We start from the raw sequence: 23933 nt of genomic DNA on the forward strand, positions 1-23933 counted from the left end.
AAGGAAGACATTGTAGCATTGTCATCCTAGAGTTTTATAAATAGGACATACTTATGTGCATTGTAAACTTTGTTCAACACATAACTACACGTTTTAATTATCCTTTCAATTCCTGCTACTGTATTTCAATTTCTTTCCTTTCCAATCATAATAAAGATCTTGAAGTCTTCTTTTCTGCAAGAAAAGAAGTTTGAATGTGGTCATTCCAAACAACCTTTCAATCATTTAATCAATTTTCTATTCATAATTTGAAGACTACGCTTCCAATAACCCAAAGGTATTTTTTGAGCCCAAAAAATATGATATAGGGATGTATGAACAACGCTATACAAGCACATAACTCAAAAGGATAGCTGTATCTACGTGGGTCGTCTCGTGCAAGGATATGGCACATCCCACCATTCACCCTTGGCCTATCAGGTTGGTAGGAAATTAACCTACTTTAATACAGTATTTGGCTACCATTCATTTGTGCTTTAGCCAAAATGAATAATGTTTTGACAATTACCATATGCATTACAGCGTACAAATATCCCATTAAAAAGTGAGAACTTATAGGTTTGATCCTGTGAAGATAGCATACTTCATCAATTTCACAAAATCACTAGGTGAATCAAAAGCATCAACGTCGAATTGCCCCCCTGGTCCAGCAAACTTTGTTATGCCTATTGCAGAGATATCCACCTGGAATAAATATCAACAAATTTATGATAAGCATGCAATCGGTAAGGCAACATGATGCAATCTAGCAATATCACTATTGCTTAAGAAGGTGGTCATACATGTGGCAGGCCATCAGCCATCAAGTACTCCTCAAATGTTCTTCTGTTCTCAAAGATCTTAACAGTAATTCCCTCTGGTGCAGGTCCATTTGCCATGCATTTAATTCCAAAATCCTGTATAAAAATCAAAATAAGAAACAAAAAAGCATTAGAAAGAGAATCAGAGATTAGCCATCTGAAAACTCTATTTGAAAATTCCTGCTATTTCGTTACTCAAATGGAAGATCAAACGTCATTGTTTTCTCCTCGGAATAGACGTGCTATCGTCCACCCACGCATTTCTTGTCTTTCCAGTTTATTTCCTGACGCAATAATTTTGGCATACACATGAATTATTATTTTATTGACAGCTCCCAGTTTTGAGTTGCTCCCGACAATATTCTTTTTCAAACATATTTTTTTATTTTTACTATGTCTATGCTATATCGGTGTTTGACAAAGGTTCAAGCGGGGCATATAAAATAACATGTAGAAAATTGATGTATAAGTTATTTTTGTTAAATTTTAATATTTTTTTTCTTCGAAACTATTTTACGACAACCAAACACCAAAAAATAAAAAAATATTTTACATCCAAACAAACGGGACCTTAATTTTTTAATGGATAGCTTTTGTTTTACTTTATTTTCATCCTTTCTATCTAACAACACAGAAATAAGATTGAGATAAATAAAAATGTGAATTTCCATATTACGCGATGCAATTTTAGCTTAAAATTCTTGTACTCAGACAACACAGAAAATAAAGGATACTTGACGTGGGAAAAAGAGTTGATCTTACAAATCGGAAGAGTATTCAGCCATAAAAACTCATCCTAAAAAAGGTTATCGAAGGCACATGACTGCCCACACACTCTGGCACGCACTCACACAATCGCGAGACCAAGGAATAAAGTATCAATAAGTACATCAAAAGTTCGAAAAATATAGGTACAACGACAAACACATGGCTAGTGATATTGTTATCTCAACTTTTGGAGGAAAAAATATGGTTAGTGATAGCACAAATTATGGAAATTTTGAAGAAAAATAACACTTGAATTAGAGTAAAATAAAATGCATGTATTTGACATGTGGTGTATAGGTACATGAATTGCATGTCATTGGAACATATAATGAACACTAATCACTCACCATAAACTTCTAACTATATCAACATCAAATGTTTGTCAGATATAGATATATGAATAGAAATCAAATAAAGATTAGATAAAATATACAATTCACAAATAAACCAAAAACACAATATAATCAATCAACCCAATGTTTAGTATTGTAAAAGTGAAGATATGTATATTGTAGAAATACAGAGAGAGAGAGAGAGAGAGAGAGAGAGACCGTAAGAGAGAGACACTGAAGAAGCTTCTCATATTTTCATTATTCTAAACCCTAAGACATAAGGAGAGTTTATATACAATACAATACAATAAAGGCATAATTACATAACAGCCACAAACCCTATATCTAATTACCATAAGACCCCAACCTAAATGCATATATACATATAAGTGTTTCAACACTCCCCCTCAAGCTGGAGAATATATATTATATAATCCCAGCTTGGAACAAATTATTTTTAACCAATTAAGACCAAGAGCCTTAGTAAACATATCAGCTAATTGGTCTTCAGACTTCACGAATGGAGTAGAAATATTTCCACTCAATATTTTCTCTCGAGTGAAGTGACAATCAACTTCAATGTGCTTGGTTCTTTCATGAAAAACCGGATTGGATGCGATGTGAATAGCAGCTTGGTTATCACATAGCAGTGGAATAGGAGTCTTGACTATTAACCCAAGTTCTTCAAGAAAGTGTTGAATCCACGTTAACTCACTAGAGGTATGGGCCATCGCCCTATATTCTGCTTCAGCGCTAGACCGTGCTACAACTGTTTGCTTCTTACTTTTCCATGTAACAAGGTTTCCACCAACAAGTGTACAATAGCCTGTAGTAGATTTCCTATCTGAGGGAGAACCAGCCCAGTCAGCATCTGTGAAACCTGTCCCATTAAGATGACCATTAGGTTTATATAGTAATCCAAAACCTGGAGCTTGTTTGAAGCTTGTTTGAGATATCGAATAATTCGAAGAACAGCATTCCAATGTGGTACTCTAGGAACACTCATGAACTGACTTACAACACTAACTGCATATGAAATGTCAGGTCGGGTGATAGTGAGATAAATTAATTTCCCAACTAGACGTCGATATCTGCCATGATCGTTAAATAAATCACCCTCATCAAGTAATAATTTTATATTTGGGTCCATAGGAGCATCAGCAGGGCGAGTACCTAACATACCTGTTTCTTTTAACAAGTCCAACACATATTTTCTTTGAGATAGACTTATACCTTCCTTGGATCTAGCAACCTCAATACCCAAGAAATATTTGAGTTTGCCTAGATCCTTTGTGTGAAACCGATTCTGCAAAAACAATTTTAACTTTGCAATGCCGTCAGAATTATCACCTGTTATAACAATATCATCTACATATACCACAAGAAATATAAAGCCAGTTTAAGTATGTTGGTGAAATACCGAATGATCTGTCTCACATCTGTTAAGGCCAAAGGAAAGTACTGCCTCGGAGAATTTTCCAAACCAAGCCCTTGGAGATTGTTTCAATCCGTACAGGGCCTTTTTAAGTCGACATACAGCATAACGAGACTCCCCCTGAGCAACAAATCCAGGTGGTTGCTCCATGTAAACCTCTTCATGTAAGTCACCATGTAAGAAAGCATTTTTCACATTTAATTGAAACAATGGCCAATTACGATTGGCGGCAATAGAAATAAGGATTCGGATAGAAGAAATTTTCGCAACAGGAGAAAAGGTTTCATCATAATCAATACCATAGGTTTGTGTGTATCCCTTTGCAACAAGACGAGCCTTCAATCGCTCAACAGATCCATCATGGAGATATTTGATAGTGTAGACCCACTTACAACCAACCGTTTTGGAACCGAGGGGTAAGGAAACAAGATCCCATGTCCCATTATGATGAAGAGCATCCATTTCATCTATCATGGCTTTGCGCCAAGCTGTATCAGATAGAGCATCCTGCACAGTTTTTGGAACAGCAGTAGCAGATAACGTGGATAAAAAACAAGAAAATGAGGGCGATACCTTTTTATAGGAAACAAAGTTGGATATGGGGTGTGCAGTGACACAGGAGCGAACACCCTTACGTAATGCGATAGGAAGATCATCAGTAGCAGGAGGAGCCTCAATAGAAGTAGACAATTGGGGGGGGGGGGGGGGGGGGCTACTCGTGATCGACGGCTATACACTTGAAGAGGCGGTGGCACATGAGGTGATTGTGGTGGGTCACAGGGTAATGAATTTGACACAACAGGTAACGGAAGCAGCAGCTCGGTATCTAAAGACGAACTATGTGAAGAAAAATAAGGAGTATCCTCAAAAATTGTAACGTCCATGCACACAAAAGCCTTATGAGTGCTAGGATCCCAGCATTTATAACCTTTTTGAGTCCGAGAGTATCCAATAAAGACACATTTAATGGCACGAGGAGACAATTTATCAGCGCCAGGACGTAATATGTGAGCAAAACACACACACCCAAAAACACGAGGCGGCAATGCAAATAATGGTCGAGTAGGAAAAACAAAGGAGTAAGGACATTTCCAATTAAGAACGGAAGATGGCATACGATTAATTAAATAACAAGCAGTTAAAACAGCATCACCCCAAAATGCTTTTGGAAGATGCATATGTATCATCAATGTACGAGCTATTTCAATTAAATGCCTATTTTTCTGTTCAGCTACGCCATTTTGTTGAGGAGTATAAGAACAAGAAGTTTGGTGCAAAATACCACGGGAGTCACAAAAATTAGAAATAGCACCTTTGACATACTCCATAGCATTATCAGATTGTAAAGTGCGTATAACACACCCAAATTGGACCTCAATTTCTTTTAAAAATATTTGAAATATGGAAAACAGTTCAGAACGGTCTTTTATTAAAAACAACCAAGTCATCCTTGAATAATCATCAACAAAGGTAACAAAATAAGAAAAACCTGAGTGACTAGTGTGACGAGCGGGACCCCAAATGTCCGTATGTACTAATTCAAATAAAGAAGACCGACGATTAACAATACGAGGAGGGAACGGCACTCTATGGTGCTTACCCAACTGACAAGACTCACAATTTAAAATAGGTACCGACTCAAGAAAAGGCAAAGCAGACTTCAAATACTGCAACGAGGGATGACCTAACCGGTAATGCCACTGGCACACAGACATCTGGGAATGTAAAGCAACAGTGGAAGGTTTGCAATCCAAATAGTATAGGCCATTTCTGTTACTGCCCCCACCAATCGTCTGTTTCGTGTTGAGGTCCTGAAAGACACAAGACGAAGGATAAAATGTGACAAAACACTTCAGAGCTTGAGTCAATTTACTTACAGATAATAAATTAAAAGGAAAATTTGGAACTAATTGCACAGAGGATAAAGAAATGGATGGGGTTAATTTAATTGTTCCCTTGCCAATAATGGAACATGTTCTACCATCAGCCAGAGTAACAAAAGATGAGGAACTAGACTTCTGAAAGTTAGAAAATAGAGAGGCATCACCTGTGAGATGGGTAGAAGCCCCAGAGTCAATGACCCAAGGGGATGCTGAAGTCTATAAATCGGACAAGCATGCAATATTACCTGATTGCGCAAAATTAATTACATCAGTAGAGTTGGGATGTGTCCGGTTGACCAAAGCACTGAACTCAGCTCGTGATAGTGATAGTGTCACAGTGTCACTAGTAGCTGCAGGTGATGGTAATACAGAAGTCTGACCAAGAGAGGGATGAGACCCCGCAAGGTCAGAGGAAGATACTGCTTGATTTGCCCATGCTGGTTTCCCATGAAGAGTCCAACAATTCTCAACAGAATGGTTAGTACCTTTACAGTGGCTGCACATACGAGTGTCACTACGTCCACGACCACGGCGATTGCGACTTCTATCGCGGCCACTACCGCCACGAGAACTACCTGAATTTCCACCATACCCTCTGTTGCCACTAGGAATATCTCCTGAATTTCCACCATACCCTCTGTTGCCAGTAGAACTATCACGACCTCTAGAGGACTGTGGAAAAAAAGAAGGAATCATCATAGCTGAATTTTCTTTCACTCCAATGGGTGTCACATGTGATTGTTCTGAAACCCTAAGTAAGCGGGAGTAAATGTTACCCAAAGATGGAAGTCCTCCATCACCCGCAAGAATCTGGTCCCGAATATTATGAAGGTTCGGGTGCAAACCAGCAAGAAAAATTGAAACAGAAAATTCCTCACGTTGTCGCTTGAGAACATCAGGATCAGTAGTCAAGGGGTGGTAATGATTTAACTCATCTAACAGGCTTTTGAAATTACTGTAATACTCACCAAGCCCTTGACCAGAGAAGTCAGATTGACGAGAATGAAATATCTTTTCATACAAAGAATATATGCTCGAAACATTTGTGTCCATGGAATAAGTTTCTTTAACTGCATCCCAGATTGCCTTGGCAGTGTTGACAAACATAAAAGTGGATGCAATTGAAGGTTCCATACTGTTCCACAACCAAGACATAACCATATAGTTATCAGTTTCCCATTCCTCATATGTTGCTGATGTTTTTGATGGAGGATCAGTAGTAATAAACTTCAGCTTTCGTCGGGCACCTAAAGAAATCTTTACTGCTTTAGCCCATAGTAAGTAATTGGAATTACTTAATTTCATAGATGTAATTTGCAGCCCAACAGGATCAACATATGTTGCAAAAGATTTAACTCCAGAAGACCCAGAGGCAACATTTGAATCTTCCGGCATGGAGATGTGAATATGAAAGGAAAAAGAAAACTTATCTCTGCCAAGTTACCAAAGAGGCTGTTGCACACGAGAAGGCAAGACCAGAGTTTAACCGCGAACAAAAGAAGATTCGGAGCGAAACAGACCCGGCAAGAGAATCGGGCCGGATCCTGGATCGGGTCTAACGGGCCGGATTCTGGATCGGGTCTAGCGGGCCGGATTCTGGATCGGGTCTAGCGGGCCGGATTCTGGTTCGGGTAGAACAAGCCGGACCTTGGATCGGGCCGAAACAAATCCGGTTTATATTAACCTGGATTAGGATAGCGAACACCTGTAGCCAAACACCATTCGTCTCTCAACTCTCCGGCGAGTACGCAGCGGCAGCGGCAACGACGATGGAATAAGCAAGCAGCGATGCACCTCGCAACAGCCGTCGGTGACCAAGCAGCAAGCAGCGACGGCAAGAGAAGGCGGCGAGTAACAAAACTGGGTTTCAGATCTGAGACCAAACGACGAGAGACGAGCGATGACGACGAGAGACGAGCGACGACGACAAGAAACGGCGGCGAGCTCGTCGACACCAAAAAAAAAAAACGGCAACACCACCACCGTCGCGAACAGATCTACAGATTTATACCGTCGCGAGCTCTGAACTCTACAGATCTATACAAGAACAATACAATTGCAATTTCCCACACTCACAATTTTGATCCGCTCTGATACCATGTAAAAGTGAAGATATGTATATTGTAGAAATACACACAGAGAGAGAGAGAGAGAGAGAGAGACCGTAAGAGAGAGACACTGAAGAAGCTTCTCATATTTTCATTATTCTAAACCCTAAGACATAAGGAGAGTTTATATACAATACAATACAATAAAGGCATAATTACATAACAGCCACAAACCCTATATCTAATTACCATAAGACCCCAACCTAAATGCATATATACATATAAGTGTTTCAACAAGTATCATATGGATTGCTGTTAGGTATATGAGTCATGTATTGTGGTGTATGGGTACATGAATTGCATGTCATTGGAACATATAATGAACACTAATCACTCACCGTAAACTTCTGACTATATCAACATCAAATGTTTGTCACATATATATATATGAATAGAAATCAAATAAAGATTAGATATAATATACAATTCACAAATAAACCAAAAACACAATATAATCAATAAACCCAATGTTAAGTATCATATGGATTGCCGTTGGGTATATGAGTCATGTATTGGCAATGTCCTACTCAAACCTTGGTTGCATTGTGCCAAAGAGTCATGCCCTTATAAAGACATTAGATAACCTAACTCGGATCTTGGTGAGGCCCAAAGTGTTAGTTCAAACTTGTTTTTGAAAAATGACTTTTCAAAGTATTGAAATTTGAACAGGTTCTAAACTAAGTCTTTTCTCAAAAGCAATGAATGTGAACCGAGAGATAGATCAATAGATCAAAGCGCTCTCCAGTAGACTTCAATTGATTGGTGGATCTGTCGAATCTTTATCAATAATTTCTTTTGAACTACAGTAACCCTCGGGTGGTTTCCAATATGTGCCGATCGATGCCTCAATTGACTGAACCCCGAAATTTTATTTTTTGAAAAACACTCAAAACAGATTTGTATAAGGATTCAACTTACCAAAACGTGTAAGCTACATATATTGGCTATAAATATAGGTTTATAATTAGCCTAGGGTGTGACACAAGCCTTTGATCATGTAAAGAGAGAAAATCTTTGTTTACTTGATCTACTGTGTTCTCGGGCTTCATCATATGTAATTGAGTGTTCAACAAGAAGGAAGATCACCAAATTTCAAGGCAAATTAATTCAACCGATCAGAATATTGAGCAGAAGATTTGGACAACCATGAAGAAGAAGATTGCATGAAGCAAGCCTTGCTAGTGGAGTGAATGAAGGACCTGAGAGTCTGAGTGTCAGTTTGGCTACAGTCTGTGTCAAGATGTAACTAGGGGTTCTAGGGTGTGGGAATTGCAACATATTTGTAACCGATTTCTCATAGACGATCATTTATGGCTGAGCGAGATCACGTCACTTTTCTCTGTTATGGTTTTTCATGTAAAACTCTCATGTCTCTGCTCTCTATTTATATTTCATGCTCATGTAATTGTGTGATTGGATACACACTATAAGGAATAACTAAAACAAACAAAAAGTCAAATCATAATCAGAGCATCTAGTAAATAATTGAATTTTGAAATTAATATCCATACGGCCAATACACAACCCTCTAGGACTAATTTGGCACTCTCACTATGACCTATTCAGAGCCTTCGGTACAAGAAGAAGAAGCATTTTTCCCAACTACTTGGGGTCGGCAACATGAATCCCATGTTTCCATTTTATTCTACCTAAGGCTATAGACTCAATCAAACCACATGTTATCATATCCTTTTTTACTAACTCTACCGACGTTAACTTTGGCCTTCCTCTTTCCCTAGTATTACCCTCAATAGCAAAACAATGATACCATTCCTGTTATACAGTAAATAAATTATTGTTTTGGACTGAAAGAAACTTTAAAAATCAAATGTCGAAAGATTGTCAGAACAAACTTCAGCAAAATTAAAACTGCTTTCTAATTACTTAAAAACCGACAATTAACAAAAACTCAAAAGTGCTTGGGCCACATTTTTTCTCTCTCCCCCTATGAAGAACATTCCCTTTCACCGATCATAAAGGCCCCTTATCCCTTTATCAGACTATCGTCTCCCCTGAATAAGTAAGGCCCTGCTCTTTCTAATTCGAAAAGAAAAAAAAAATAAATAAATAATAGGGCCATAAGATCTTAAACTAAATGACTCCAGCACAAAAAGATTTAATACCACACGCGTGAATCAAACATTTTGAAGTAACCATGAGCAATCAAGAAGAGGATTTCAAGCAAAATTAGAAGCGAACATCTGCAGTGCATATTGGCAATGGCATAACTTAGCCAACAAAGAATGTTATGTGCATGCTGATGTTACGAAGTCTACTTCAACAAATAAAAATTAGCCCATTAACCTGTTATCCGACTTACAGATAACATGGGATTTACAAATAACATAGAAAGCAAATTGAACAACGAGACACCTTGTATACAATGTAAGCTCCAAAAAAATTATAAAACAGAAATTGCTCTCCCAGCTGTGAATTAACATGGAGCCATTTTTTTCAACCACTGTGACCTTCATGATTTTGGATAAACAATCGTTGCATCACTTAATCCAAAATCCAGAAAATAATGTGAAAGAAGATGATAAATGCAAGTGATGCACTCCACCACCAATGACAGAATTAAAGCTAAAATAAAATTAATAAATAAAAAAAGAACCCACATCTATTATTGGTATAAAAAATGTAAAATCACGGATCACCAAAACTGTACAAGTTTTGTCAATATAAAAATTTATAATTGAAGCAAACATAGCTGGTACCTCATTGGGACCACCTGGGTTATGATTTGCTGTCAAAATGAATGCTCCTGTTGCCTTGGATCCCTGCAGTGGAATTTACAGAAGATCATAATTGGCTGTGACCTGCTTTTTAATGTTAAGTCTTACTGCTAATGTAATAATGAAAAGAGAACTCCACAACACATCTAGAGTAGCAATACAAAGCTGATTATCTTACATCCGAACCAGTTCTTTCACGTATAACAGCTGATATAGCAGGAGTGGAGAGCCCATTCTGACCAACCCAAACATGTCTTACTCCATTTGCAGGCTTTGCAGCTGACATCTTAATTATAATCTGCCAGTTTTTACAAAACAGAACAAGTATATCATATCACAAGGTCAATAACCTGTATGTAAAGGCAACAACCAGTATTTAAGGCAATCAAGGTCTGTTAAAATGGAACTGAAGGGCGTGATCAACCCCAAACCTAACCTACAGCCAGGCACAACACAAGCAATAAAATCACTCCACCTTAAGTTTCTAGGTAGACCTTTTCTAGACCATTATGCCTACAATTTGTTTCTTATGCATCATGAAAACGGGATAACCTTCATAAAGCAAGAGTGACACTATAATATAATCAACCACATTTGCTATTTACTCTACTCCATAAGAGTAGCTATAGAATGTAAAAACATACTTCAGGCATGATACATGTAAATATTTACTCCACCACCATCCTTTACACGGGAGGCTGAGGGCTAGTGGATTGAGTTGGATGCAGGTGTTCTTACATACCCAAAGAAAATAAACAATCTCAACAGAATGGAACAGATCAGATGCTGAACCAAACTTACTTAAGGTATCGAACTCCCCAACTCAAGCTTGGGTCCATCATGTCTAGACTTTGTTCCTAATTACACTGACACCCCCCATTCAACTCAACTCAAGCCTGTGTGGCAACTGGCAAGGCATTCTAGAATTCGTTCTATTGGGCAGCTGGCTATTTACTAAAAAAAATATATTTAATTTTGATGTTAAGCGAGCAGAACTGCGAGGGCCTGAGGAGTAAGACAAAGGTCACTTTTTCATTGTTATTGTAAATTGATAGTAGTTACAAAAAAAAAAGAGACAAAGGGTATAATTAGTAATTCAGTTATTTCAACAAGAAAAGCCAATACCGGAAATTTTCATTGTTAACAAAATTCTGCACTTCGTTGGAGATATTTATTGAAGTAAGACTTTGTTCCTAATAAAGTTCTAATGTATTATAAGACTTATTGTTCTTTGTAATAGAAAGTATAACTAATCAGCAATTTTCCTATATGTTAACTCAACGAAGCTGACAAAACCAAAACAGAGATTCAGTACCTAAATATCTCAGTTGGGTGGGTGTGTTTGGGAAGAGGGAAGGGGGGGGGGGGGGGGGGGGGGGGGGGGGGGGGGGGTTTGAATTATATATATATACAGTACCTGGATGGCATCCTTTGAGAAATTGAGACCGTCAACAGAAATAACCAGTGTAGCACCTGCATTAATGAAAATGCAGTTACAAAAAATAAACATAATACAATAAACAGCAATTATCTGAACCATTTGAAAAATGAAGCAAGAAGAGGATTTCTCAAAATCATTTCCAGAAGGAAAGTACTACAGTTAATAAGTAGCTCGGAGTATAATTTCTAATGATGGAAATGTTAGCAGCTTCCCTCCTACGACAAAAGATTATTGTACCAAGCGTAGAAGTGGTAAGACCTCTCCATATTCTCTTCACATTGTGCATCGTTAGGTAAAACCCTCACCACCAGCCCCAGCATAGGACCGGCTAGCTCATTCATTATGTTTGATTCATTTTTACATATTGTAATTATTGACTACTTATACCAGCAATACTATAATTTCCACCAGTAAAACCTAAGTCGTATCTAATAGAACTTATAATCTGGGATCCTGTCGTAGCTCCAAACATGTATACCCTTCCCACGTCTTACCCAACACTCAACCACTACAAAATACCATGTCTCAAAAAATATATATATATTCAAGATCCCCAGGTTCTCAAAAACATTCTCCATCACTACCATTACCACTGTTACATCATAACCATTGCGCCACCAATCTATGCATACCTAAGTATACCTCTACGATCTATAGTTGGACTCTAACTATTACAGCAGTGCAACCTTTGGTGCCAACTATGAAACCATGAACCACAAAGCAAAGAGAAGCTGAAACAATCATGCCATTAGTAAAAGAAATGATAATTAAAAGAACATAATGTTCCTATTCAGGTCATCAAAACTAGCAGCATATAAGTTTAAATCAGGTTCCTTTCTCTAGGTGCTCTTGGCCACAAAGATCAATCTCTTTAACCATGCTATTAAATATACATTTATGTGATAGTGTATGCTGCCTACTTAAAATGATACATATCCAGCATACCATATAACATGGATCAGGAACTGGAGAAATAACACTGTGAATTTCAATTCCAAATTATCGAATTCCCAAAAGAATACGAACAAACATGTTTTTATGTATCAAAATTTATAGGCAATAGTTTTGACTTCTAAAATTTTTCTGAACATAACCGATAGTTTCATACGTACAAATTTTTTTGTGAAGACTGAAGTTTTCTCAAAACCTCAATTTAACTGCTTGGTTTTACGTCTTTATTACAAATATTATATATATATATATATATATGTATATATATTTATGCATTCCATTTAATTTAATTATATTGAGAAGTATTACTGAGAAATTTACTAAATCAAAGTCAAAGTTCAGAAAATATAGACCTTAATTTTCAGTAATAGAAAGAAACAATTTAATCAACAAGAATGGTCTCCAACGAAGAATTTCATACATCAGGTAATTCATCACTCAACAAAATGTCTAGAGGATTCAAACAACTAAGATCACCAAAACAAAAAATACAATGATAGAAGGGTGAATTTGAAGAGCGGTAAGAACACAACTTCCAGAGGTTCCCACTACCGATGGAATCATGAAAGTGGCAGATGCCTTGTATATTGGCCAATGATAAATAAGTTTCAAAATACCACATATATATCTATAATTATTCCTTGTTTACTGTCAGATATGCACTCTGAGATTAATGATTAGAGAGAGAAGAATAACATTTGCTGAAGAAACTGGTAAGCATGGCTTGTAAAACTCATGTCTTATCTAACATATATGTAAGCCACAAAATGGTGAAAACCCACCTCTAACTTTGTTGTCTGAGAGAGCATTAAATGTTGACTAGCCAAAATTATGCAAGTAATTTTGTTGGGTGAATAAATTCACCTGCAAGTATCCAGCCAGCATCATACATATTAGACTAAAAGAAAACATTCTAGCAACCAACAAGAGAATGTTCCTCCAACATACAAAACCTAATGAAACGTCCTCTCTCTCTTCTCAACGTTAAGCAAATCTATCCAAAATAAAAATTAATAAGAATTGAAAATTAAACACATTCAAGTGAAGTAAAAATACCTTAAATTTATAGAAATAAAACTTGAATCGCCTTCTTCCTCACAGCAAAGATCCCAACTTTTTGAGATTCATCTCCTGGGAGCTCCTTGAGTGAGAGAAATGACGAAACGTATTCAAATCCTTGAAAACCTGAATGCATACCGGTTATGTTGACCTCAACAAAAACATTAGTTGTCCAATTGTAAGATATCAAAGACGGTGCTGAAAACAAAATTTCATCCCTCCACATTGTGATTGGTTGATATCTTACAATTCGAAAACTAATGTTTTTGTCAGGCCGCAGCTAATGGGGAAGGATGGGTCGATGGATTTTGTAATCTTGAGTCCATGAGCTGTTCACTCCATATTCTTTATCAAAGGAGAATAGAAAATCATTGACTCTAGTATCTTCAATTATCCAGTGTAGATTGCCATAGACAGTAGCACCACGGCTACTGTTACTGTCTAGTGGAAACGGAGCATTAACTATTCTCTTCCAGTCACCCATTCCAAAGGTGTAGAGCTCCACTATCGAGTTCTTAGATGTAATAGACTTAGTTGCGCAATCTTTTTTTATCCTTAAAATTTTTAATGAAATGTGATCAGGGCTATTACCGAAACAATATGCTGATTTCGATTGAGATTTTGAAAGGAACTCTGGGACCGCAAAAAAATTGCCTACCAGAGGGTTACTTATGTAAAGCTTATCAATTTTATAGTCTTATCAATTTTATAGTCTAAAAAACATATTAATCCTCGAACCCACGAAAAGCATGTATGTCTTTGGCAAATTGTATTCAAAACTCAGTTTAATTGGTTCATCAACTCCAGTATGTTGTAACTACGCTGGTATCAAATCAACACCTCGGAGGTATTCTCTATTTCCATTCAAGTTTGATAGAGAACCACATCCGAAATTATATTTTTCCAAGCTTTGCAAACTTACGGCACATCAGCAGTGTTCAGGTCGGAAACCTCAAAAGAAAAATAACGATGACAAGCTCATCAAGATGCAGATTCAGGCTTGTCGTCGTTATTTTTCTTTCGAGGTTTCCGACCCGAACACTACTGATGTGCCGTCAAGTTTGTAAAGCTTAGAAAAATATAATTTCGGGTGTAGTTCTTTATCAGACTCAAATAGAAATAGAGAATACCTCAGACGTGTTGATTAGATACCAATGCAGTTACAACATACTGGAGTCGGGAGTTGATGAACCAATTAAACTGAGTTTTGAATACAAATTGCCGAATAGATACATGCTTTTCGTGGGTTTGGCAAATGGATTAATATGTTTTTTAGACTATAAAATTAATAAGCTTTACATAAGTAACCCTCCCCTAGGCGAATTTTTTGTGGTCCAAAGTTTCTTTCAAAATCTCAATCGAAATCCGCGTACAGTTTCGGTTATATCCCTAATCAGCTTTCATTCAAAATTTTAAGAATAAAAAAACATTGCGCAACTAAGTCTATTAGATCAAAGAACTCGGAGCTATACACCTTTGAAATGGGTAACTGGAAGAATATAGGTAAGGGCTACCTTTCCACTAGACAGTTGGAAACCTCGAAAGAAAAATAGTGGCGACACGCTCAACAACATAAAACGCAATGCAGATTCAGACTTCCCTTCTTCTTCGGTGCAGTCTCTTCTCTCCATGCAAAAAAATTACGCATAAATCCTAGTAGAGATGACAAATATAAAGCAAGCATTAATTTCAAAAAGGTGTGAAAATGAATATTAAAATGTAGATATGCAAAATTCTACTGATAATCAGATACAAGGTAGCCTTGGTGATTAAAAACTAGAGGAGGAAAAAAAAAAAAGAGGGCATAATTGATTTGAACAGGGTAGAGCGGAACAAATTGTCATCCCTAAGAACGAGACTATACAATTCAGCAAAGGTGACAAAATTCAACACAACTACAAGTGATCGGATTGAAGAAATCAAAACCCACTAAAAAATAAAATACAACAAAACAAATTGGACCCAAGAACTCAAAATCAACTAACAAAGAGCAAACCAAAGTACAATGAAAATGATTTTAAGCCTTCTTTCATCTTAGATATGAAGTAATACAGTTCAAAAGAAGAATAAAATAAAACAGAAAGTAATACAGGGTGAAAAAAACCTAAAACTAATTTGGACTATCAGAATATCATTAATCTACTTAAATGTTTTCTTTTATTTCAGATACAGGAGAAAAAGAAAGGTAAACAAACATTTCAAGTATAGAAGAACACCAAGAGTAATGTGTTAGGTCAAACAGCTTATACTTTAATTGATCATTTTCAAATTTTCTACGAGTACATATGCATTATTTTGGTTACAATAATCAAATGCGTATTGATTGATCTAGCCCTGAGACAGACAAAGAGAATGATATATTAACTGACATCAAGACAATACTATAACTCATTGACTAGGAGACAAAGTATTAAGAGAACTGTTTTTTTATGTACGGATTGATGCATATGACGAATAACCCACAGAGTTTTAATGACCCTAAGGGTCAGTTTGGTGCAATGGAAAAGGAAGGAAAGGGAAGGGAAGGTGATGGAGGGATTAAAAATTTGTGTTTGGCAAAAATTGTTGGAAGGAAAGGCAAGATTTTGGAAGGTTATGTCAAAGCTTGAACAATGTATTGTTTATCCTCCCAAAAATGGGAGGAAATGGAAAGAAAGGGAAGGACAGGCTTGATGAATAATTTCTGATGCCAAATTTACCCATACAAAATCAAGGATTTAGTTTGCAAAAGAAGAATTACAGAGATTGATTAGTTGATTTAGAAAAAATAATTAAAACAAAACCCACACATACAAGTTAGCAGTTGCAGAGAGAGAGGGGGGCAAGCTTGAGAGTTAAGAGACAGCGGCTGAAGCATGCGAACGGCGAACCCGAACTGGAACAGCGGGCGATGGAAACTGAAAGATCTGGGTTTTGATTTTTTGAACAATCTGAAATGATATGCCGATATGGGTTTTGATGTAGGTAATAGGTTTTGATCTTTAAATATATGGTTTTGAACTTCTGATTCTTGTAGATTTTGTAGTTTGCAGTTGCAGAGAGAGAGAGAGAGAGAGAGAGAGTTCAGAGATGAGAACGAGACAGAGAAGGAGGCGATTGGGGAGGATGAAATGATTTGCCCTAAAAATGTACATATTTTTTCTGGTTGGCCCATCATCCATGGGCCTATAAATTCTGGTACAAGTCGAGCAACGGTATAAAAACACAAGCATACAGATATCATTCAATGCAATTAATTACTCCTATATTGAACCAATTTTCTGATAACATTGTCGACACCATCTTTTTAACTCTCAGTGGCACTTTTTGCTCAAGAGAAAGAACCAAATTTTAAATTTTGAAATTCAAAATTTATATATATATATATACTTGCACCCATATTAACATACAATATCCTTCAAAATTTTGGTATCTCTCTTTTGTTATATACATAATTTTATAACTAACTAAAATTTTAGATAATGAGTTGTAAAGTTAAGGATAAAATTGTAATTTTATTGATCTTTAATTAATTTCACACAATTGCGGGTAGAGAACGTCCTATTGCATTTTAAAGGTCACTATTTACTATGTTTCAGAACCAGTACGTAGCGAGAGAGAACAAGTGCATGTTTAACAATCAACTGAGGGCATGTTTGGCTTCTTATTTGGTGTTGCATTGAAATCTGGTTATTCCTCACCAAATGGAACAGTTTATGTCAACATAACATGTGATTCAAAAGCCATTTCATGGAAAATCATATGACAAATTGTAGGATGTGCATTGACAGCATTTTTGCATACTTCAACTTGAAGGATATTATCATAACCAGGCATTTTCCTACTGCCCTTCTAATGGAGAAGAAATATCATTTGGTAAACTAAAGGTTCATTTCGACTACAAATCAATCAAAATATGGTGTCTCAGTCACTTGTATAATATGTTGGCAGCAAGATGAAATTTTATAAGAGAGTGTGGGTGTTACTTATTAGAAGCTGACATAGCACGCTAACAAGTCAATACAATCATAGCCAAATTCTCCGTGGCAATTTGAAAAGTCAAAAGTCACGAAGGATCAAACTTTGAGCACCCTAAGTCTTGACATCACTCAAGGCCCATCAAGTCTCGAAAGATCAAACTTCGAGCACCCTAAACCCTGGTATCGCTCCAAGCCTATCAAGCCTCGAGGAACCAATCCTCGAGCTCCCTAAGCCCTGGCATTGCTCCAGGCCCAACAAGCCTTGCAATAACAAACTTCGAACCCCCTAAGCCCTAGCATCGCCCCAGGCCCATCAAGCCTCGAGGAGCCAATCCTCGAGCACCCTAAGCCCTGGCATTGCCCCAAGCCCATCAAGCCTCGAGGAGCCAATCCTCGAGCACCCTAAGCCCTGGCATTGTTCCACGTACATCAAGCCTCGAGGAGCCAATCCTCGAGCACCCTAAGCCCTGGCATTACTCTAGACCCACCAAGCCTCGAGGAGCCAATTCTCGAGCACCCTAAGCCCTGGCACCGCTCCAAGCCCATCAAGCCTCGAGGAGCCAATCCTCGAGCACCCTAAGCCCTGGCATCGCTCCAGGCGGCTCTCGAATGCCTCGAGTCTTGGCGTTACGCCAGACAATATCACTACGAAGGATTCAAGCCCTAAGGGGCTCGTAGTCAAGGGATTGCGTATAACACGAAACGAAGGTAAGGTCTTCGCGGCTATAGGGAATCTATGTTTGGGAAACTTAGGAGGATCTTGGATTGGTGGATGAGAAGTCAAGAGGTGCCTTCACTTTCAACAAAGCCCGATTAACAAGATGATGGGATTATACATGTCATGACAGCAAACCTTAAAATCACATTTAATGTTGTGTCAGGCTTGGCCAACCGACGGCCAAGCAACATTTAATGCCCCTGATTAAGGGAGAAGAGACATGGCAATGTAAGACAAGGCTAAAGGAAACGATTAGGCCCTTCAGATTCCTGAATCTCCAGGATTACTCACGTAATCTAGATCAGGAGTAATGCATGCGAGGAACCATGCATCAAAGAGACCATTGGATAATAACCAATGAAATCCATTGCTATAAATAGTATTGTCCTATGAAGGAATAACAGGCAAGAAGAGGAAGTTGTCATAAGATACTGTATACTCACCCTACTTGTTAGTTGGTATTCTTCTCGTCCTCCTACACTGAGCATCTCCTCTGTTTTCCTTCATATTTGTATTTTTTATATCACCTTTATATCATTATTTACTATCTGATTAAAAAAGAACCCCTACAGAGGGAAAGACTGGCTACGTAGAAAGATATATGTATGTGTGTGTGCACGCGTGTCTCCATTATTGGCTGCAAAGCATTTAGACAATTTTCTAAGAAATTCCAATATCAAGGTATCATTGTTTTAGCTTATGATCTCTTAAAAGGCTTTTTTAGTATGAGTGATGGTGAGCTATGGCTTTGAAAGTAGATTTGAAGGCGGCCTATGATTCCATCTCCTAGAATTTTCAGTGAAATTGATGCACAAAGTGTCAATGAAGTTCCTGCTCATTCATTCTAAACTGGGAGGGGTTAAAAAAGGTTGCCCATTGTCTTCTCCACTTTTGAGAGTACTTTTCAACTCTCATGCAAATAATAATGAAAACTAAAGAGAGAAGAATACAAAGAGAGAGAGAAATCATTAGAATTTATACAGAAAATAAAGTAGCTTCAGATTTCCTGTTGTTTACAAATCATTAGAATTTATACAAAAAATAAAGTAGCTTCAGAAAATAAAGTAGCTTTTAACTGTTCATAATATGTGAAGGAATCTGCTTTTTACAGCTTGTGAACGAATCTGCTTTCTACTACCTTTAACAGTTCATGTGATGCCCAACACCATTTTCATCGCAATATGTCACAATCTTAACTAGTTAATCAAAAATAAAAAAGAATAATGTCATCCAGAGATAAAATGGATCAACCTAACTTCCATTCCTTTTCTGTTTTATTGTGCCACATATGCAGTGGTGATGACCTAAATATTGTCCCTTAGGAGATTGACGGAAGACTTGGTTATGCCCATTAAAAACGTGAGAACTTTCGGCTGCAGATTAGGGAAGGGCAAAGAACATGCCGCATTATTCAAGCCATTAATACCACTTTGTAGAAGTTGCAAAACAGAGGCAGGATTGCAAAGTGGACTAGGTTAAGAAGAAGAGTAGTATTACATGTGGACCGGGCTAAGAAGAAGAGTAGTATTGTATATGAACCACCGAGCTATTTACGGATATACAGTAAGTAATAAAAATAAAATAAAAAATAAAAAAATAAAAAATTGGACTTGCACTACAGCCCAAATTAGTCATTCAGTAGTTTTATAAATAGGACATACTTATGTGCATTGTACTTTGTTCAACACACAAACATTTTAATTATCCTTTTAATTCTTGCTACTGTATTTCAATTTCTCTCCTTTCCAATCATAAAAAAGATCTTGAAGTCTTCTTTTCTGCAAAACAGAAGTTTGAATGTGGTCATTCCAGAGGTTCCCACTACCGATGGAATCATGAAATTGGCTGATCAAGTTTGAATGTGGTCATTCAAAAGGTTCCCGCTACCGATAGAATCATGAAAGTGGCTAATGCCTTGTATATCGGCCAATGATAAATAAGTTTCAAATTACCACATATATATCTATAATTATTGCTTGTTTACTGTCAGATATGCACTCTGAGATTAATGATTAGAGAGACAAGAAAAACATTTGCTCAAGAAACTGGTAAGCATGGCATGTAAAACTCATGTCCTATCCAACATATATGTAAGCCACGAAATGGCAAAACCCATCTCTAACTTAGTCGTTTGAGAGGTCTGAGAGAGCATTGAATGTTGACTGCACAAACTTATGCACGTAATTTTGTTGGGTGAATAAATTCACCTGCAAGTATCCAGCCAGCATTCATATTAGACTAAAAGATAACATTCTATCAACCAACAAGACAATGTTCCTCCAACATACAAAACATCCTCTTCTAATTAAAGAGTGAAGTAAAAATAACTTGAATTACAAAGGTCCCATTGAGATTCATCTCCTGGGAGCTCCTTGAGTGAGAGAAATGACGAAACGTATTCAAATCCTTGAAAAACCTGAATGCATTACATGCCTTGACCTCAACAAAAACATTAGTTGTCCAATTGTAAGATACCAGAAAACAAAATTTCCCCTCCACATTGTGATTGGTTGAAAATCAAAAGGCTGCAGCTAACGGGAAGGATGGGTCGATGGATTTATTCAGTGTAGATTGCCATGCACACTAGCACCACAGTGACTGTTACTATCTAGTGGAAAGGGAGCCTTCCTATATTCTTCAAGTTATCCGCTATCAAGTTCTTAGATGTAATAGTCTTAGTTGCACAATCTTTTTTTATCCTTGAAAGCTTATCAGGACTATAACCGAAACCATATGATTTTGAAAAGAACTTTGAAACCGCAATAAATTCGCCTACGAGAGGGATACTTATGTAAAGCTTATCAATTTTATAGTCTAAAAAACATATTAATCTATTTAGTTTAATTGGTTCATCAACTCCCAACTCCAGGATGTTGTACTAGAGTTGTTCAAAACTCAATTTAATTGAACCAATTAAATTTAGTTGATGAACCAATTAAATTGAGTTTTGAACCAATTAAATTGAGTTTTGAACAACTCCAATATGTTTTGAATACCTTACAACATTCTGGAGTTGGGGGAGTTAATGAACCAATTAAACTAAATTTTGAATACAATTTGCCAAAGAGATACATGCGTTTCATGGGTTCGGCAAATGAATTAATATGTTTTTTAGACTATAAAATTGATTACCTTTACATAAGTAACCCTCCCCTAGGCGAATTTCTTGCGATCCCAGGGTTCCTTTCAAAATCTCAATCGAAATCCACATATGGTTTCAGTTATAGCCCTAATCAGTTTTCATTCCAAATTTTAAGGATAAAAAAAGATTGTGCAACTAAGTCTACTACATCTAAGAACTCGATAGCGGAGCCTACACCTTTGAAACGGGTAACTGAAGAATATAGGGGAGCCGTAAGGCTCCCGCTGTGGTGCTACTGTGCATGGCAATCTACACGGGATAATTGAAGATGCTAAGTAATGTTGCCGAACCCATGAAAAGCACACCCGAAATTATATTTTTCCAAGCTTTGCAAAGCAGTGCTCAGGGTTGGAAACCTTGAAAGAAAAATAGTGGCAACACGCTCATCAAGATAAAACTCAGATTCAGACTTCCCTTCTTCTTCGACGCAGTCTCTTCTCTCCATCCAAAAAATTTACGCACAAATCCTAGTAGAGATGACAAATATAGAGCAAGCATTAATTTCAAAAAGGTGTGAAAACGAATATTAAAATGTAGATCTACAAATTTCTAGTGATAATCGATACAAGGTAGCCTTGGTGATTAAAAACTAGAGAAAAAAAAAAGAGAGAACATAGCTGATTTGAACAAGGTAGAGCAGAACAAATTGTCATCCCTAAGAATGAGACTATATGCAAAGGTGACAAAATTCAACACAACTATAAGTGATCGGACCCATGAACCCATGAACTAAAAATCAACTAACAAAGAGCAAACCAAAATACAATTGAAATACAACAAAACAAACTGGACCCATGAACTAAAAATCAACTAACAAAGAGCAAACCAAAATACAATTAAAATAGCGTCAGGATTTTAAGCCTTCTTTCATCTTAGATATGAAGTAATATAGTTCAAAAGAAAAAGAAAAATAAAATCGAAAGAAGTAATACAGGGTGAAAAAAAAAAAACCTAAAACTAAGTTGGACTATCAGAATATCATTAATCTACTTAAATGTTTTCTTTATTTTAGATACAAGAGAAAAAGAAAGGTAAACAAAGAACAGCAAGAGTAATGTGTTAGATCAAACAGCTTATACTTTAATTGATCATTTTCAAATTTTCTACAAGTACATATGCATTATTTTGGTTACAATAATCAATTGCGTATTGACTGATCTAGCCGTGAGACAGTCAAACAGAATGATATATTAACTGACATCAAGACAATACTATACCTCATTGACTATACTATGTATTGAGAGAATTGTTTTTATGTACTGATTGATGCATATGACGAATAACCCACAGAGTTTTAATGACCCCAAGGAACTAGCACAAACCAGTATGGTGTGGGATTCTGTTGGACAAAACAGAGGATATGCCCTTATCCTGGTTTTGCACGCTATAGCAATGCCATTAAGAGAACAAAATATGACATGAAATTGAGAAAGGAAACTAACTCTTAAGAGCATTTGAATGAATGTTAGAATCCCTAACAAATTTCTATAGATAATCAAGCACAAAAAAGAAAAAAGCAACAACATCGGGATTTCATATATCAATCTACACACATTACTAGGTCTAAATCAATCTAACAAGAGAAGAATAAGAAAGATCCAGAGAAGAGAAGCGAAGAAGAAGACAGATCCATCGAAAAATCTTGTAAACGCACCGGAAAATAGGTAGATCCCGATGAAAAGGTCGTCGTTTTTTCGATTTATTGTAGGGAATGATGGACTATGGACTGATGATGAGTGTGAGAGATATGCAAGATTTCAGATGGGTTCGTCTGGAGGAACTGAGAAAGAGAGAGCCGAGAGACAGCACATACCTTATGTTAGGAAACCTAGGGTTAGAAACTTAGATACGCTTAACAACCAAAAAAAAAAACAGAAATAGAAGTTATAGAATATATATATTATACAAAAAAGATCATAAAATATTTCACCAAATAGGATTTAGTTTGCAAAACAAGAATTGCAGACCTTGATTAGTTGATTTAGAAAAAAAAAAAAATTAAAAGAAAACCCATACATACCAGTTAGCAGTTGCAGAGAGAGAGGGGAGCAAGCTTGAGAGTTGAGAGACAGCGGCTGAAGCCTGCGAACGGCGAACCCGAACTGGAACAGCGGGCGATGGAAACTGAAAGATATGGGTTTTGATTGTTGGAACAATCTGAAATGATATGCCGATATGGGTTTTGAACTTTTGATTCTTGCAGACAGATAGATAAGCTGAAATATATAGGTTTTGAACTTCTGATTCTTGTAGATTTTGTAGTTTGCAGTTGCAGAGAGAGAGAGGGGGTTAGTTCAGAGCCGAGAACGAGACACAGACGGCGATTAGGGAGGCTGAAATGATTTGCCCTAAAAATATATATATTTTTTTCTGGTGGCCCATCATCCATGGGCGTATAAATACTAGTACAAGTCGTGCAACGGTATAAAACACAAGCACACAGATGTCATTCAATGCAATTAATTACTCCTATATTAAACCAATTTTCCTGATAACATTGTCGTCACCATCTTTTTAACTCTCAGTTGCCCAAGAGAAAGAACCAAATTTCAAATTTCGAAATTCAAAATTTATATATATATATATATATACTTGCACCCAT

At 36.9% G+C, this 23933-nt stretch overlaps 1 protein-coding gene across 8 annotated transcripts; it reads right to left on the minus strand.

The window, feature by feature from the left end:
• Window positions 1-217: 217 nt before the first annotated feature.
• LOC132270825 (phosphoglucomutase, cytoplasmic-like) lies at window positions 218-23625 on the minus strand. Of its 8 annotated transcripts, XM_059772031.1 has the most exons (8): window positions 23352-23404; window positions 22986-23111; window positions 21688-21798; window positions 11479-11534; window positions 10240-10359; window positions 10044-10106; window positions 783-896; window positions 219-684 (listed from the first exon to the last, which is right to left on the minus strand). In XM_059772031.1, exons 3-8 carry the CDS (start codon window positions 21716-21718, stop codon window positions 553-555), a joined length of 516 nt encoding a protein of 171 aa, XP_059628014.1. In that variant the 5' UTR covers window positions 21719-21798; window positions 22986-23111; window positions 23352-23404; the 3' UTR covers window positions 219-552. The 8 variants fall into 8 exon arrangements, with proteins under 8 accessions (XP_059628018.1, XP_059628017.1, XP_059628011.1 ...); XM_059772035.1 differs by lacking the exon at window positions 22986-23111 and having other exon boundaries at window positions 218-684; window positions 23352-23625; XM_059772033.1 differs by lacking the exon at window positions 21688-21798 and having other exon boundaries at window positions 221-684; window positions 22986-23144; window positions 23352-23469.
• Window positions 23626-23933: the final 308 nt, after the last annotated feature.

The sequence above is a fragment of the Cornus florida genome, unplaced genomic scaffold (genome assembly GCF_030987335.1).
Source record: "Cornus florida cultivar Cherokee Brave unplaced genomic scaffold, ASM3098733v1 CherokeeBrave_3.0.0_Hap2_Chr08, whole genome shotgun sequence".
NCBI lineage: Eukaryota > Viridiplantae > Streptophyta > Magnoliopsida > Cornales > Cornaceae > Cornus > Cornus florida.

Bases quoted from the DNA above. Each gene is read 5' to 3' on its own strand.
- LOC132270825 (XM_059772028.1), bottom strand. From the start codon at position 16,735: ATGATATCTGTATGCTTGTGTTTTTATACCGTTGCTCGACTTGTACCA. The intron at 10,107-10,239 runs GTAAGATAATCA...ATTCCACTGCAG, and splicing joins GTGAAAGAACTGGTTCGGAT to GGATCCAAGGCAACAGGAGC. The intron at 897-10,043 runs GTACCAGCTATG...ATTTTTATACAG, and splicing joins ACCCAGGTGGTCCCAATGAG to GATTTTGGAATTAAATGCAT.